The sequence below is a fragment of the Oncorhynchus mykiss genome, chromosome 11 (genome assembly GCF_057628025.1).
Source record: "Oncorhynchus mykiss isolate SJ-2025 chromosome 11, ASM5762802v1, whole genome shotgun sequence".
In the NCBI taxonomy this organism is placed as follows: domain Eukaryota; kingdom Metazoa; phylum Chordata; class Actinopteri; order Salmoniformes; family Salmonidae; genus Oncorhynchus; species Oncorhynchus mykiss.
The window spans coordinates 71,796,469-71,813,101 of record NC_143032.1 but is presented as its reverse complement, the minus strand read 5'-3'; the positions used below and the strand labels follow the sequence as shown (position 1 = coordinate 71,813,101).

General features: G+C 41.7%; 1 protein-coding gene and 1 long non-coding RNA gene across 3 annotated transcripts; one reads left to right on the top strand and one right to left on the bottom strand.

Annotated features, from left to right (window-relative positions):
• The first annotated feature begins 1,470 nt into the window (after positions 1–1,470).
• LOC110536645 (uncharacterized) lies at positions 1,471–3,667 on the top strand. Its single transcript, XR_016484682.1, has 3 exons — positions 1,471–1,625; positions 2,290–2,475; positions 2,725–3,667. It is a non-coding gene; the product is annotated as an uncharacterized LOC110536645 (long non-coding RNA).
• A 213-nt stretch (positions 3,668–3,880) lies between these two features.
• On the bottom strand, positions 3,881–16,455 carry LOC110536329 (E3 ubiquitin-protein ligase ARK2C). Of its 2 annotated transcripts, none has more exons than XM_021622064.3 (8): positions 16,241–16,455; positions 11,176–11,494; positions 10,815–10,925; positions 9,137–9,266; positions 8,757–8,861; positions 8,310–8,405; positions 7,623–7,726; positions 3,881–7,488 (listed from the first exon to the last, which is right to left on the bottom strand). In XM_021622064.3, the coding sequence occupies exons 1-8, from the start codon at positions 16,299–16,301 to the stop codon at positions 7,371–7,373; spliced, it is 1,044 nt and encodes a 347-aa protein (XP_021477739.2). In that variant the 5' UTR covers positions 16,302–16,455; the 3' UTR covers positions 3,881–7,370. The 2 variants fall into 2 exon arrangements, with proteins under 2 accessions (XP_021477739.2, XP_021477740.2); XM_021622065.3 differs by having other exon boundaries at positions 10,815–10,922; positions 16,241–16,439.
• Between the last annotated feature and the right edge of the window lie 178 nt (positions 16,456–16,633).

The window sequence follows — 16,633 nt, the reverse complement described above, 5'->3', positions numbered from 1 at the left end:
CTCCCATGCTTGTGCCTAGCGTTTGTTAACTTCTGTCTTCATGCATCTGTTTCAGGACTTTCATCATGACTACATGGAAGTTGATGGAAATATTTAGGAGGTAATGTTTTTTTATTTTTATAATTTGACCCCTTTTTCTCCCCAATTTCAATTGTTGTAGTAGCTACTATCTTGTCTCATCGCTACAACTCCCGTACGGGCTCGGGAGAGACGAAGGTTGAAAGTCATGCGTCCTCTGATACACAACCCAACCAAGCCGCACTGCTTCTTAACACAGCGCACATCCAACCCAGAAGCCAGCCGCACCAATGCGCCGGAGGAAACACCGTGCACCTGGCCACCTTGGTTAGCGTACACTGCGCCCAGCCCGCCACAGGAGTCGCTGGTGCGCGATGAGACAAGGACACCCCTACCGACCAAGCCCTCCGTAACCCGGACGACGCTAGGCCAATGTTTTTTAATGGTCATCAGGGAGTCATGTCACAAGGGAGTCAAAATAAATAAATTATATACCTGTTGATTATATTAATTATATACCTTATTATAACTTAAATGTCATCAGAACCCAAAATATAAGCTTGTTTTAGTCCATTGTTTGTAAACAAAGTAATTGTAAACAAACACTGTATAGTCTCAAAACATTAAAACTATAATGTTTATATCATGGATGGTTAGTCCCTGCATCCTTAGCTCTGTCTATCAATTTGAGAGTGGTTACTGGACATTTCTCCAGCCTCATCCCTCAATGTGTTTACCAAAGCAATGGCAGAGTGACAGAATTTTCTGGCATGTTCTCGATTTTCACATGGGCTTTCTCTTCTGGTCAGGTGACAACCCAGTGGTAATAATTGTTTATGAGGTTAGTGGCTGTTTAGAGGTTAGTGAATGCAGGTTAGTGAATGCAAACTCAGCAAGTCAGAGCAACAGCAAAAAGTTTGAAAGAGTATGTGTGTTATTATTTGGTCACACTTTACATTAAGTTGCAAAGATACCATGTAGTTTACCGTGTCATTTCATTGAATACTAAAACCAAAGACAGTACAGTATTGCTAAAACCGTGTAATTTCAAAAGGTTAACTAATTAATGCAAAGTGTGTCTGTTTCTGAATTCCCTAAAGCCTCTCTCAGTCCATCATAGTGATTGAGAGCAGTCAGGTTGATTTTACTTCACTACATGGGTCCCTTTTCTATTTGTCTCGCCCTGGTGAATAAGTTCTCCATCGAGGTGGTAGATCTCGGCCAGGTGTTTAAGATCCGTATCCGCCACAACAACTCGGTTAGTGCTATCCGGAATCCTTGAAACGTCCCTACCCTACACCCTAACCCCTACCCTTACCCTAACCTTAACCCTTACTTCAATGGGGTGATGTCAGAGTTGGGACGTCCCAAGGATCCCGTTTAGACTTTTGCCAGAGAGGAAGTAGAGCTTTTGTGGTAGTCTACCTCTCACTCTGTCTCTTTTTCTCTCCCACGTAGAGCTGCTGGTTGGTGGATGAGCTGTCGGTTGTCGTGCAGACAGAAGGCATCAAGTACATCTTCCAGTGTAAGTGCTGGTTGGCCAAGGACAGAGGCAATGGTCTCATCACAGACTGTTCAACATACTAGATACAAACATCATCCGGAAGGTGAGTTTGTTACACACTAAATACCACTATATTACTGAGAGGAGCTTTCAGTTTGTCCACGTACTTGTGCTTGTGATGCTCCTTCAAATCAAATCAAATCAAAGTTTATTTGTCACGTGCGCCGAATACAACAGGTGTAGAGCTTACAGTGAAATGCTTACTTACAGGCTCTAACCATTAGTGCAAAAAATGTTTTTAGGTGAACAATAGGTAAGTAAAGAAATAAAACAACAGTAAAAAGACAGGCTATATACAGTAGCGAGGCTATAAACCAGACAAGTCAGTTAAGAACAAATTCTTATTTACAATGACAGCCTACCCCAGTCAAATCCGAACGACATTGGGCCAATTGTGCACCTCCCTATGGGACTCCCAATCACGGCCGGATGAGAGACCACGGAACCAGGGACTGTAGTGACACCTCTTGCACTGAGATGCAGTGCCTTAGACTGCTGCGTCACTCGGGAGCCCGAGTGTCTGTGTTTACCTATGAGAACTGGCTGTCGAAAACCAAAGGGCCCAAAAGGACTAAGATCTGTGAGCTGGCAGCGGTGCTAGATGAGATAATAATAATTTGGTGGTATGTTTGTCCTATTGGTGGAGAAGTGGAGAGAACCACCGACATCATCCTACCTTTAATCTTCCCTATCCACCTTTGTTCTAGGCACAGGCACAGATGCCAACTTGTTCCAGATAGTATTTGGGAATTACAGGGACACTGGTACGCTGGCACTGAAGGAGGGCGGTAGCAGATACAAGTTTGAGTGAAAGTCGAAATATGTGTTCCGCTTCCCAGACATCCTCATCTTGGGAGAGTAGTCCAAGATCCGCGTGTGGCACGACAACAAGGGTAAGGAGCGGGTTTTCATATGCTATGCCATTTAGTTTCATCACTAACGGTGATGATGATGGTGTAACAGTGGCTAAATGGACTGAGACAGGACACAGGAGGATCTTTCTCACTTTTCATTGATTGATTTATTCGCAACTGCAGTTCTGTACACAGGATTTCCAGCAAGGGAAAACAAAACTAAGTATTGAAGTAGCTGATTGGTATAGAGGCAAGAACATAATCCATTCTAACCTGTGTTTTTCTCAGGTCCTGCCCCATGTTGGCACCTGGAGTACATCAATGTGATAGATGAGACCATGGTCCAGAATTTCCGTTTCCCATGTGACCCCTGGCTGGCCAAGCATGTCGACGACGGGCCGATCATGAGAGAGCTGGCCTGCGCCAACAACTACATCCTGGACTTCAGTGACAAGACCAATGAGTTAACCTCTGACCCTGATGTAGGCTAGTGATGACATGACCAAAGATGTTATATGAATGAAAATGTCCCACTGGGCACAGTTGTCAGTTCAATGCCTCGTTTTGATTTACATTTGTTTGTCAACTAACGTGAATTCAACATGAAATCCCTCCCAAAATTCACCATGTCATTGGATTTAGGTTAAAAGTTGGACAAAAAAAAGACAAAATGCCCTAACATTGATGACTTTTTGCTAATCCAATTAGTTTTACAAGTTGATTCAATGTTGGGGTGAAGTGATGTGGAAACAATGTTGAATCAACCAGTTTATTCCCATTGGGGTACCACTCAGACCGTTTACTATTGAACAACAATTGTCTGCTCCCCCCCCGCTCCTTGAAAACAGCAGCTCTACCCTTTAGCTCAGTCTGAATGTTGCCTGTAATCCATGGTTTCTGGTTGCGGTATGTACATACAGTCAATGTGGGGACGAGGTCCTCGATGCACTTATTGATAAAGCCAGTGACTGATGTGTTGTACTCCTCGGTGTTTACTCCGATACATTGGTGCAGCTGGCTTCCGGGTTGGATGGGCGTTGTCAAGAAGCAGTGCGGCTTGGTTGGGTTGTGTTTTGGAGGACGCATGGATCTCGACCTTCGCCTCTCCCGAGTCCGTACGGGAGTTGCAGCGATGAGACAAGACTGTAACTACAACCAATTGGATACCATGAAATTGGGGAGAAAAAAGGGGTGAAAATAAAGAAAGAAAAAAGAAATGAGGTAAAACTGATTTAAGTTTCCCTGCATTAAAGTCCCCGGCCACTAGGAGCGCCGCCTCTGGATGACCTTTTTCCTGTTTGCTTATGGCAGAATACAGCTCATTTAGTGCAGTATTACTACCAGCCTCGTCTATCGTGGTATGTAGACAGCTATGAAAAATAAAGATGAAAACTCTCTAGGTAAATACATTTTTTGAAAAATGAAATAATCCTTAAAACAGGTCTTTTCAGCATTTTAGGGAGTTTATTTGAAAAACACATAGAAAAAGATCATATACAATCAGACAATAAATAAAACAGGAGACAGAACAGTTTGGGTTAAGCTATGCAAGTTTTTGCATCCTCATTAGTAATAAATACAGTACAAAATCCATCAAAAGTGAACCTAAAGATTTTCCACAACATTCACTGATCCATGTTATTCTTCATTAAAATGTAGCTATTGCTTTTCATATTATTGGTAAATACTTCTAGTGTCTATAAAATACTCCAGCTCATAACACATTGCGCAGTTACAGCAAAACAGCAGTGTGTTGTACAAAGATGGCCACTTCCCTTTAAATCACTGGCAGGTTAGTTTAAACAACAGTTTATCAGCAGCAAAGAAACATATCTGTAATATTCAAGAAGGTACAGCCTCATATTAAACACGTCTCCAGCTTCACCCATGTGCACATATGAAAACCTGAGGAGGACATGCATTAGAAAGCTTGTGCTTTAGGATTCTACTGTTCATTCCCCTTCACCAGCTTGAGTTATTATACTATACAGGACAAAGGTAAGGCCAGGTTGTCACTATTTACCACATCCAAAGTCATAAAAACTCTGTCTACTTCTACAATTTCTCATGTCCTGATGATGGTCGACTGACCGAAAGTTCAGCTAAAATTAAAATAAATTTGCATCTGACTGGAAGTGTGCAGAGACTTTTTCCTGTTTCTAAAATTGATCTTTTAAAATGTGATTCTAAACTTTACCCGGTCCACACTGCTAACCTTATGCCAAACCTTAAATTAATACCAAAAATATAATTTTTGTTTTCATACATTTTTATTATAAAGCCGTTTGGACTTTGTGGCTGTGGTAACTAGTGACAACCGTAAGGCCAGGAGTTTTTTCCAGACCATGTGACCTGACCAGGAAGTAGACATGGGATAAAGACAGTGACAGCAGGAAAAATTAAAATAAGACCAGTCAGCTTCATTCCAATGAGATATATGTAAGATGAATACATTGTTATTATTAAGAAAAAGCACACAGAAAACAGGTGGTTGGCTTATTATACCCAGGTGTAAAACTACTACCTAGAGTATCACACCAGAAAAACACAAGATCAATAGCTCAAGTTTATCATGTTAGCCACCTTCCTAACCTAACCACACAAACACAGCATTTGCCAGCAATACAAAGTACCTAATAATGCAGTTATTAATTCATATGGGAAGAGTTAACATAGCTGGACAGAGGAACGTATGCTCTGAATGGAGACACCCAATATCCAGATATAATATGGTGACATATACAACCGAGGTCAAACAAACTGTGAAAGTGGTAATGATCCGGGATAAATATGAAAAATAAAAGTATCATATTTCCTCTATGCCAGTGAAGGGGTTTAGCCATGCTAGGAGTGCAATGACCGAGGTTTACATGCTGAAACATTTGCACCTGGTCAGTCTGTTCACTAGATTAAAGCAGAGTGTGGGAATCTTCTAAATTGAATGGAATGGAATGAAGATCAACAGCACCACGTTGGCTATAGACAGAGCCCGTTACACCTTGTCACCCTTCCAAATGACAATTCTTCTTCTGAAAAACACAACTTGCATGAAAAGCATCCCCACCAACCTATGCATAATGAGGTATTCCCCCCAACATCTTGTGTTAATTCTAGATAAATAGATCTATTCAATTACGGAATCATGAGAGAAAATACATGAAATATGCCACTCCAAATGATTGTGAAATACTTAAGGCATTTCAACTCAGAGCCTCCTATGTGAAGTAGCAACCCTCCTTGTCTGTCTGTAGTTTGTTTGGATGGAAGGGATTGTACAAAGGGAAGCAAAAAACACAACACACAGTCAAGTCAACCACCAAGAGAACACAAGGAAGCATGAAGATACATGTAACCGAACACAAGCTAAGCTAGAACAAGGAGACCAAACACCACCAAATCTATTTCAGACAACGCCATAGTGCATTAGCAAAACAAGCTAGATTATTGCAACACTAAATGTTTTCTGCAGCATTGCAGCCATTTGTTCAAAATGGTAAGACATGGACAAGGACTTGGTCCAATGTCCAAATTAGCATGAGTGCTCAAAACAAATTGTTAGAAAGAAAACTGAAATGAAGAAAGGACTAATAACAAATCAAATAAATATAAATACTAAGAATAATTGTTTGGTATTTTAAAATAAATGGCTTTTTCTCCCTTTACCCTCTTTCAAGTGAACTACACCAACATGATTCATGCACGATATAGGGAAAACAGCTTCCATCACTGAACAGTTTACAGTTCCTCTAGCAATACCATATGACTACCATCATGGGGGACCATGAGATACTGCAGACTTTTCCGTTTTTCCCCCGGTATGAATCTTGTTCTGGAGGCCGCTCTGCAGAGTGGTCACTAGCTGGCACAGCCACAAAGTCATATAAATTATTTTAAACCTAACCACACTGCTAACCCTAACCTAAAATTGTTTTAATGAATTTTTACAATGTAGCCAATTCTGACTTTGCAGCTGTTCCGTCTAGCGGAGTTCTGCCTCCAGGACAAGACTCATGACAATAAACGTCATCCTGCACAGACTTCCTATTGCTCCACAATCACAAGACAGCCCAAGCCTGCCATACAGCATGCATATCTGGGGCCTCAGTTCTAGAGTATAGAGGCCCCAATACAGCACAATACAAACCACTGAAGCCATGCCTGGTTAGCATCTCTAGCATCCACTGTGATAGCAGAGATCTACTGTACTGGAAATCCACCTATTGATTGGCCTTTGTACATAGCTAGCACTTCCTCATTGCCTAAAGGCTGCCTGTATGCCTATTACCCTCTTTTAAAGAAGACTATTTCCCCATTTTGTATTTTTTCCCACCTTATTTCTTAAAGTGGGATTTTTGCTTGCTACACCACACTGTCACCCTGTTAAATACTGGTGATCAATAACAAGACTACTACACTCCATAACACCATATGTATTAGGCCACAGAAGCTCATTTCAAGAAACATCCCACTGCTGATTTCATTTCTTGTCATGTTTCGCACAGATGTGCTGTAGTTAGAGCTCAGTATTTTGGGTTTCATCAAGAGGGAGTGAGACCAGTACACATATACAAACCCAACAACACAACACACACGCTCGCTAGGTGGTTTAATGGAGGATCTCATCTCTGAGTGTATGGAGAAGCTAATGCTACGGTGCAAAACCCTGATGGAGACTCATCGCCCTGCAAATCTGTCCATACATTCTGGCACCCTTCTGCCTCTCTTCTTCATCCATCCATCGGCCTCTTTTGTTTCTCTATTGTTTGGATCAGTGTGCTTTTTTAATCCCTCTCACCTCCCCTCCCGCTCATTGTCTTCCTCAGCTGGCTCAGAAGGCAGGCTCATATGTGATGCAGATGGGAAGGGGGACGTTTGGCAGAGCTCCCCTAGGGATGAGGTGGGGTTTTACAAGATGGGGGCAGGGAAAGGAGACATCAGCTGTCTGGTGCCAGCTGGGTCTCAATGTCCACCCTGCATATGGGGCATTTCCTACTGGTGGCCAGCCACTGGTCCACACACGCCTGGTGGAAGAGGTGCATGCAGGGTAATCTCCTGGTGGTGGAGGAAGAGGATGAAGAGTGTTAATATGAATTACCATAGATACAGAGATCTGCAAACTGTAGTCTGTTTTGGCACCAAAATTACCATGACAATAACATTGTCATTAGCATTGTGACTAGACCCACCTGACATCCTCTCCATCCTCCAGCATTGATAGACAGATGGTACACTTCTCATCTGTATCCAGTTCCTCATCCACCAGCCCAAGCTTCAGGTCCTGAGGTATCCTCTGGAAAATAAAATATTCAAAAAAATGAATTACAAAAAGCAATATGCATATTTTCAAATTTAACTAAATTTCATTCGCTAAGTTTTGATAGTTCACATGAAAAGAGAAAGATGCTTGAAGTCCACATATTGTAGTTCAGATACATGACTAGGTATGCAATGACAAACCCAGTTTAATACCATCTCCCTTATATCTACTGCAAATACTGCTGACACAATTAAAAACTGTGCTTCAGGTTCCAGTCTCAATGAATCACTAAAATGTCATGCATGCCTATGATTCCTTCAGTATATTCAAATAATTCTCACAAGACTCACACAGCTTTATAATAATTTGTCCTTTCAACTGCAAGAGGAGTCATCTGTGGTCTTAAATTGGGTACACTCCAAACCATCTGACTGTTGTGTAAATAACAAGTCCATTTGGACTGCAAGGAGACAGGATTCCTTGGAGAGATTTTTGGCTAACAATGACCTAAAATGAGACGGCAGTGTTCGTCCGTGTCATTCTGTTCTATTGTGCTTTATTCAATGTTCTGCCTCAGTACATCCGTTACAGACACGACCTGAGGTCATATTCTTACCTTCTTGTATTTGTGAGGGTAGGTAAACCTTTCAATAGTGGTCTGGACAGCCCCTCGGTTCACACTGCCCAACCTGTCCTCCAGCTGCAGTAGCTCCTACAGGCAACACATGTGGAAAGACTGTTAAACATCTGGAACAAGCATTTGTCTCTACCTCAAGACACTTCATTAATACTGGCTCTTATTTCAGTCCGATAAAAACAACAAATGAACAAAGCAAAATAAAACAATAGGTTTTCAATTCAGAAGCATCTGGAAAACAGAACTCGTAGAGAAGAGCAGTTCCACATGAGGCTGTCTACAGCATTGGAGGCAGGGACAGAGGCGACAGGGACAGAGGCGTGAGGACAGCCGTGTGATTACCAGAGTGTGTGTGTGTGTGTGTGTGTCGGGGTGAGAGTGTGACTGGGTTGACTGGAGTTAGCCGTGTGACTGGGATAACAGTACCTCATAGCTCTCTCTCACAGCTGATGCGTGGCGGGAGGGGTTGAGGCCCTGCAGAGCCAGCAGGTGTAACTGAGGATACGGGTAGTTTCTGATCTCATGGACAACCTAGAGAGAACATACAGAGAGACAGTAAGGGAGTAATCTGGATACATTCTCCTCAACTCTGAGAAAATATCTTTGAATTTCATACAGATGCCAGCCATCCCTAAACCCAGTCTCTACAATGATCTATGGTGTAAAGACCAAATCAAAGACTACAACAAATATGGTACAACAAATATGGATGCCATGATTGCACAGATCATTGAACATCGCTTTAATTGTAAATGTACATTCTGTTCATTTAAATATTATGGCAAAAAGAGTTGTGATGATCTCACCACTTGGGTGGAGGCATTGTTCCTGGGGAAGTGATGCATCCTGGGAGATGTCAGGTAGTGATGGTAGTGCTGGGGCAGTGGGCGGACGTGGTACTGAGGAGGAGGGAGCCCCGCGTCCACACTCAAATCCCTTACCAAACACACAACAGAGGAGGAGAGATAAGAGAGAAACCAGTTAAACACAGACCCAACAAAAATCATTAACATTGATTGTCCTTGGATTCCCTACGGAGGGTAGTGCGTATGGCCCAGTACATCACTCGGGCCAAGCTTCCTGCCATCCAGGACCTCTATACTAGGCGGTGTCAGAGGAAGGCCCTAAAAATCATCAAAGACTCCAGCCACCCTAGTCATAGACTGTTCTCTCTGCTACCGCACGGCAAGCGGTACCGGAGAGCCAAGTCTAGGTCTAAAAGGCTTCTTGAAAATAAAAAAGAGCCGCACACTCTAGGAGCTCAGATGCAAAAAAATTTGACAGCCAAGCTGTCTTCATCAGGGTTTGATCACAAACGCTGCGGGATGACTCATTTATATAGTGTCAAAAGACACAGGTGTCTGTAATCATGGCCAAGAGTGGCCTAATATCATTGGTTAATTATCAAATATTAAAATGGCATACAAAGAACAGCATACAAACAATAAATGGATAGCATAAATTCATTTTAGACTACACAAGCTTACAAACAATTACAATGGCAAAGTCACAATAATCACAAGAATGGCTTCAGATCAAAGTCTACTTTGATACCGAAGGGAGCAAGGGTCTTTAAGTTAAAAATCCAGGCAGCCTCTCGTTTTAACAATAAATTATCAAGTTCACCCCCTCTCCTAGGGAGGGTGACATGTTCGATGCCAATATAACGCAGAGACGAAATCGAGTGGCCTGCCTCCAAGAGGCTTCTGAACAGCTTCTACCTCCAAGCCATAAGACTCCTGAACAGCTAATCAAAGGGCTACCCAGACTATTTGCATTGTCCCCCTCCCCTCCCCCTCTTTTACGCTGCTGCTACTCTCTGTTTATTATCTACCTATAGTCACTTTAACTCTACCAACATGTACATATTACCTCAATTTACGTCGACTGACCCACACATTGACTCTGTACTGGTAGCCCCTGTATATAGCCTTGCTACTGTAATTTTACTGCTGCTCTTTATTTTTTACTTAACAGTTATTTTTCTTAAAACTGTATTGTTGGTTAAGGGCTTGTAAAGTCAGCATTTCACTGTAAGGTCTACACCTGTTGTATTCGGCGCATGTGACAAATAATCCATCATGCCTGTGGGAACAGGTGACTCAAATTAGAAAATTAAGATTATCCACAGTCCAGGAGTAATGTTTGAGACTTAAATGGATACCTCAGTATTTTGTCAACTTCCCCGGAGTAAGATGCACTCGTGGATGCCATTTTTACTGGACTGTGTCCAGTATGAAGGAAGTTAGAGCTAGTTTTGCTAGCCAATGCTAACTAGAGTTAACACAATGACTGGAAGTCTATGGGCATCTGCTAGAATGCTACCTCTAACTTCCTTCGTACTGGACATAAATGGTATACAAATGGTATCCACAAGTTCATCTGACTCTTGGGAAGTAGATAAAGGGCATATTTGCCAAAATCCCAAAGTATCCCTTTAACAATGAAGCCACATTATTGTATGAGTGCAAGCTGGCGTCTTACCAGTCTGTGCCTTCAGCCAGGTAGCGAGGCTGCTGGGCCGCAGGCTGTGGGGGGATGTGGAGGGCGGGAGCAAACTCGTAACCCGGCCGCAGTCTGTGGGGCTGGTGTCTGCTGACAGGACAACCAAAAAAGGTTTCTGTGCACATCATATTCCATGCCATATGTTGTGTGGATCTACAGATCCAATGGAAATTTCGACTCAACTTTAAAGCACTTTTGAGGTGTGAAAACACATGCCAAACTGAACTACCCCTCAAATATACTGTAGTTGTTAATACAAACCTTGACTTTTCTATAGCTTATGGAGGTACCCAAGTTACTATGGGAATGCCGTGCTTAGCCAGAAACCAGGTCCCCATACCTGGAAGGTGGCATGATGCGCCGGTGCTGGGTCTCTAGGATCTGCTGCTGGAGGAGGTACTGCTGGTGTAAGGCCTGAGGTAGGAAAGGGGGGGCAGAAATGTCCTGGAACTGGGGTGTGGGGGGTAGGGGGTTGAGGGGCGGGTGGAGCTGGGGAGAATGCTGATGGCTAGGGGGAGCCAGGTGGGGGTTGATGCCCGACTGGGGCTGACCTGGGTGGGGCATTGGGAAGTCAATGGGCAGCTGGGCCTGGGGGCCTAGCTGGAAGTGCCGGCAAGAGGTAGCATGGCTATGCTGCTGCTGCCGGTTAAAGTGGGATCCTGTGGAAACAATGAGAGGGAGTCAGACACCTGAGAGAGAAACGGTAGGTTAGAATTTATTGTGTATGTGACATGGAGTGTGTGTTTGTGTGATGTAATTGTGTTTCTGTAGGAGGATCTTTACAAAAGCCCTAACTCTTACCTATGGTGAAACTTACATCAGGGGATAGGGAGATATGGTGAAGTAACACATTCAAACCTGCATGGAAAATGTTAATACTTCCAAACATGGTCTATTATGGCATCATGTGACCTTCTGGTTGGATTCTCACCTCTGGACATCTGACTCTTCGGCATTGTGCGTGCCCAGGAGTGTGCATTTAAATTGTGTAACAGAGTGCTTTTCAAATTAATCTAGTTTTAAAATCTAGGGGTACCGGTAACATATCTGAATGACCTTGAATCCCTTTGATAGAAGTGCTGCCAGAAATGTTCTCCAACTTCAAGATCTACAGTGTGACATTCACATGAATGACATCATTGATCCACAGTGGGACAAAAGGCATAACATCTATTCCTAAGATGTTTATTTTTTTATGACACAAACGGTTCATTCTTTATAAATCACTGAGGATTTTAACAATGTGATAGCATTGCTGTGAGTGTGTCCTTTTTCTGATAACTGTTTCCCTTGCTGAACTGTGGGTAACATTATATAGCACAACATCAATGATGTGTCTGTTTATACATTACTACCCAGAAATATCTAACAGCAAATGCCAAGATGTGTAATATCTATGAGCACGAGTCAAGGCCACATAAAGCCTACAACATGTGTCGATCTCCTTCAAGAAATCAATTAAAATACTGCCTAGGCCTGTATCTTACTCTCACTGACACACACTGCTACCCAAACTTTTCCCCATGCGTAGATTTGTTGGTGCAGAGGAAATAGCTTGACAGTACTTTCCCCTCTTCTAACCACAGCTATTTGGCAGCTGAAGAGAACAGGCTGCTGTTGAATCAGAGACTAGTACAGTGCACTACAGTTTCAGTACACTGTCTCCATACTATATAGGGCTGACAATTCTAATGGAAATAACATTGATAATTGATAGTAATGGGAATGGTTTGCAATTAGTATGAAGGTGGCCTAGGCTGCATTGTGACATTGATGGCAATATGACAAAATATGTTTGAAAGGGGAGAACACAATTTATAGGATGATGTTTCGTAGTCAGTGACATTTCCATTGCGGTAAATGCATTTTGGACTCGGGCAGCATGAGAAGTCCTGGAATAAGAACATCAAACAAATGTAAACTGAATCTATCCACTGAGCTATACGCAGCCTAGCACAAACATTGTGGGACGGATCTATGTACAGGCCTTTGTGAAAGTCACCTTCACCTTTTCTAACACGAAGAACATGCGAGTGTTGGTGGTAGAGTGGATAACACATTCAGATGAAAACAGGTGAAAGCCCTACAATTGAGAAAAAGGCAAAGTCTACATTGCATTTGGGTCATTAAGTTGGAGTAGACTTGAAGGTGCAGTGCTACAAAATGCCTTGTGAAATAGTCAAGGCTCTGTGATCTTTCAGAAACATCTGAATGGGGTGGGTTATTTTGTCTCACATTCAGCTCCTAACCAGTCACTAATCACAATGGTTAAATAATTTGATCCAAGGTTCAACTGTGGCACACTGCACTTTCAATTGTCTCAGTGGTACAATCACCATGAATGACAGGGGACAGACTCATTCAGGCCTTGTGATGATAAAAGCATTGAAATTGTCTATCTTTGTCACAGCGGGAGAGGTGGGTGGGGTGGAAGGGGGAAGGTAGGGACAAGGGGAGGGCTAAAGACAATAAATGGAAATCAGCAAGAAGCACACTGAAGGTTAGGAAAAATACTATATTCTTTATTGAAAAATATTAGTTTGTGGAATTTGTGTTTTTGTAATAATGATAATATAAACACCATGCAACAAAAATAAACAACATTGACTGAAGGCAAGGCCCACCATGCTCCATATAGGGTTAATAAGAACAGAAGCAGCATCTAATGAGCAGATGTGGTTGGCTACAGCACAGTAGGGTACATCTTTACTACAGAAAGATTACATTGGAATTTACTATTCAATGTAAAAAAAAACTAAATCATATGAATCATAATGTGACCATGCATTGAAAGTACCATTACCAGAACAAAAAGGTAAAGAGAGACCACAACCAAACAATAAAATACGTTATTACTCTACTAGAAGATTCACTGTAGCAGTGCAGGAGATAAGCATCCCTGTGAAATGGATAGCATTTTGTACTTTTGTTAGTGGGGAGGCTCATTGGGAAGTGAACAACCAGTGAGAGCATCTACACTTTTAGCATTACGATTTGGTTTTGGCTTTAGTGAGCAAAAGGCCTGATAATTCAATGTTTCAAAGATATTCATTTTCAAGAGGAACAAAAGGGTTACACAAATGGAGGCGGTTATGACAGGTTGTTGGGAACAGGTGAAGTGTACCAGTATTTATAAAATGTTGATGTGTTGTCTATTTTGAAATCACTCAGACGACCACGAGGATAATTATAATTGTGTGTGTGATCATATTCAATGAAATATGACAATGCATAAGCTTTACATGTAATTGTACATGTAAAAATAATGCCAATTGGAGCAAAAGATACTATTACTTAGCTACCTTTGTACAATGCATTTTCCATGGGGAAAAAATAAAGAAAATTTGCCAAATTCTGGTGTTCAGTAAAGCAGTGCAGAAATAGAATCCATGCAAAATGTATCCACTTTACAGGGATTTACAATAGGCTGTTGTCATAATCAAGACTGAATGGGAGGTACACAATGACATACATTTGATTCTCTTTAAGAGCTAAAAATGTGTTAAATCTACAACAACTTGACAAAGACAAAAAGTTATTATATAGGTGTTAGCTATTTGTTTTAGTTTTTCCACATATACTCTATGGTTGAATGATACATTTTTGTTGTTGTTATATATACACCAATGTCGTCTTCTGATGGAAAGAGGAAATGAAGAAGGGATTCAATACAGCTAAATGCAGAGAATAGGCAGAGGCCAGGCCACGCCACACCACACAGCAGCAGATGATCATTAGCTACACAATGGGAGGGACGACAAAGATCTGATAAATGCAGAATGTAGAGCCAGCCTCGAAACTATGAAACAGGAAATAAGAACAGAAATAAAAGCACAATGTGAAATAATTGATGCCACTGCATGAACTTAATATGCTACACTGTAGCCTAGACGGTTTATGCAACTTCATAAACTGGGTGGTTCACGCCCTGAATGCTGATAGCCGTGGTATATCAGACCATATACAACGTATATGACAAAATATTTATTGATACTGCTCTAATTACTTTGGTAACCAGTTTATAATAGCAAAAGGTACCTCGGGGGTTTGTGGTAAATGGCCAATATACCACGGCTAAGGGCCGTATCCGGGCACTCCGCATTGCGTCACGGTTATGAACAGCAACTTAGCCGTGGTATATTGACCATATACCACACACCCTCGTGCCTTATTGCTTAAGTATGTTTTGATACTGAATCAATGGGGAATTACTGTCTAAAATCAACTGGTGGATCAGCCTGGTCTCATAGACGAGACATTACATAGTAAAGGTAAACAAGGTACATCCGGGACACTTAAATTAGTATTATATATTACGTTTAGTTAAATAAGACATACGATTACTTAAATAAAAACGAAAGTTTGTTGGTTGGTTGGTCAGGTGGGCGTATACCGTGAGCTCGAATCTCATCACAGCCAACTAGAATTTTAGCTACTCTGCAACTACTTAGCATGTTAGCTAACCTAACTCCTGGCCGAGCTAACGTTAGCTATAATTCATAACATAGATGTTTGCATAAAATACATAACATATCATACTAAATATGTATCGGATTTACTGCAAATACAGAATACGAAACGCTCAGACCAGATTGGAAAAACAACCTACATAGCTAGCTAAATTAGCTAACGTTACGTGTTTAAAGCTCTTCCTGACATTTTAAAATATGACAATTTAGCCTGTTTGTTAGCTAGTAGTTGCGATATAGCAAACATTCTTTAACTAGCTAGCTAATTGAATTAGTCATAAAATCCTCTTGGCAAGCAGTAAAGATGATCTTCAAATGACATCCTGGGATTAAATAACATTCTCCCTACAAACAGACCGACCGAGCTAGCACTTTGTAACCAGCTAACTAACCTTCAAACAAGTTTGAACGTGTTTCACGCATTCCTCTGACATTTCACCACTGCCATTCATTTCAACGGCTGTGCTTATATGTATTGAAATATAGCTGACTTCCTACAATATCATGTCCAAAAATAGCTTAACGTTTAAAAGGGTAGCTAGCGTTAGCGAAATAGCATCGGTCAACGCGCGTCCATTTAACAATTAGATAGCTAACGTTAGTTAGCTGTCAATAGCTACCCGAAAAGGCTATATGTTTTTTTATATATACGATCAGACCCATACTACCAAAATGTGTAATATGGTCGTGCAATTGTTAATAAAATGTAACGAATGAGAACATAAGTCTTGTATGGCAAACATACTGTTTTGTCCTAGTTAGCCATCATTCGCTTTATATAGAATGGAACAGCTGTTTGGTAGCCAACTAGCTAAAACAACAACACAGTCGCTTGTTGGAATGGATCCTAAAAGAGATTTTCGACCAGGTTAGCGAGCAGCTTTAGCGATATTAAGATTAACAGGGCACACGTAATTGATAAATATATATAAATACCTCTATTTCTTACTGAGCCAAATACAGGAAGAACCAGATATCCGACATGCACTAAAACCATTCTTGGATCCTTGTCTTGCCGCTGGGTTGATGAGAGATATAGCCCATGCAGATGGTCCGTTCCAACCTACATTCAAGCAGTTCTAGCACTGAGCTGACAGGCAACTGCTTCGTTGACAAAGCGTCGATGGATCGGTATTTTCACGTTTAGGAAATATTCAGTACCACACATGGCCTCTAGGTTGTGTCGAATCCCCCCCCAAACATGTCAGGCCCTTTATGATCGCTAGTGGGCGCTATTGTACCACTCATACATAGCAGTTGAAACGTGAACTCCGCTACAGTAGATGGCAGTAACGATTTGAAATGACAGGCTGTCATCACGGATGACAT

Excerpts from the sequence above, each read along its gene's own strand:
- LOC110536329 (XM_021622064.3), bottom strand. The coding sequence starts at position 16,301 with ATGGTTTTAGTGCATGTCGGATATCTGGTTCTTCCTGTATTTGGCTCA. Across the intron at positions 11,495-16,240 it reads TGGCTCAGTAAGAAATAGAG|GATCCCACTTTAACCGGCAG; the intron begins GTATTTATATAT and ends TTGTTTCCACAG. Across the intron at positions 7,727-8,309 it reads ACCCTCACAAATACAAGAAG|AGGATACCTCAGGACCTGAA; the intron begins GTAAGAATATGA and ends TTTATTTTCCAG.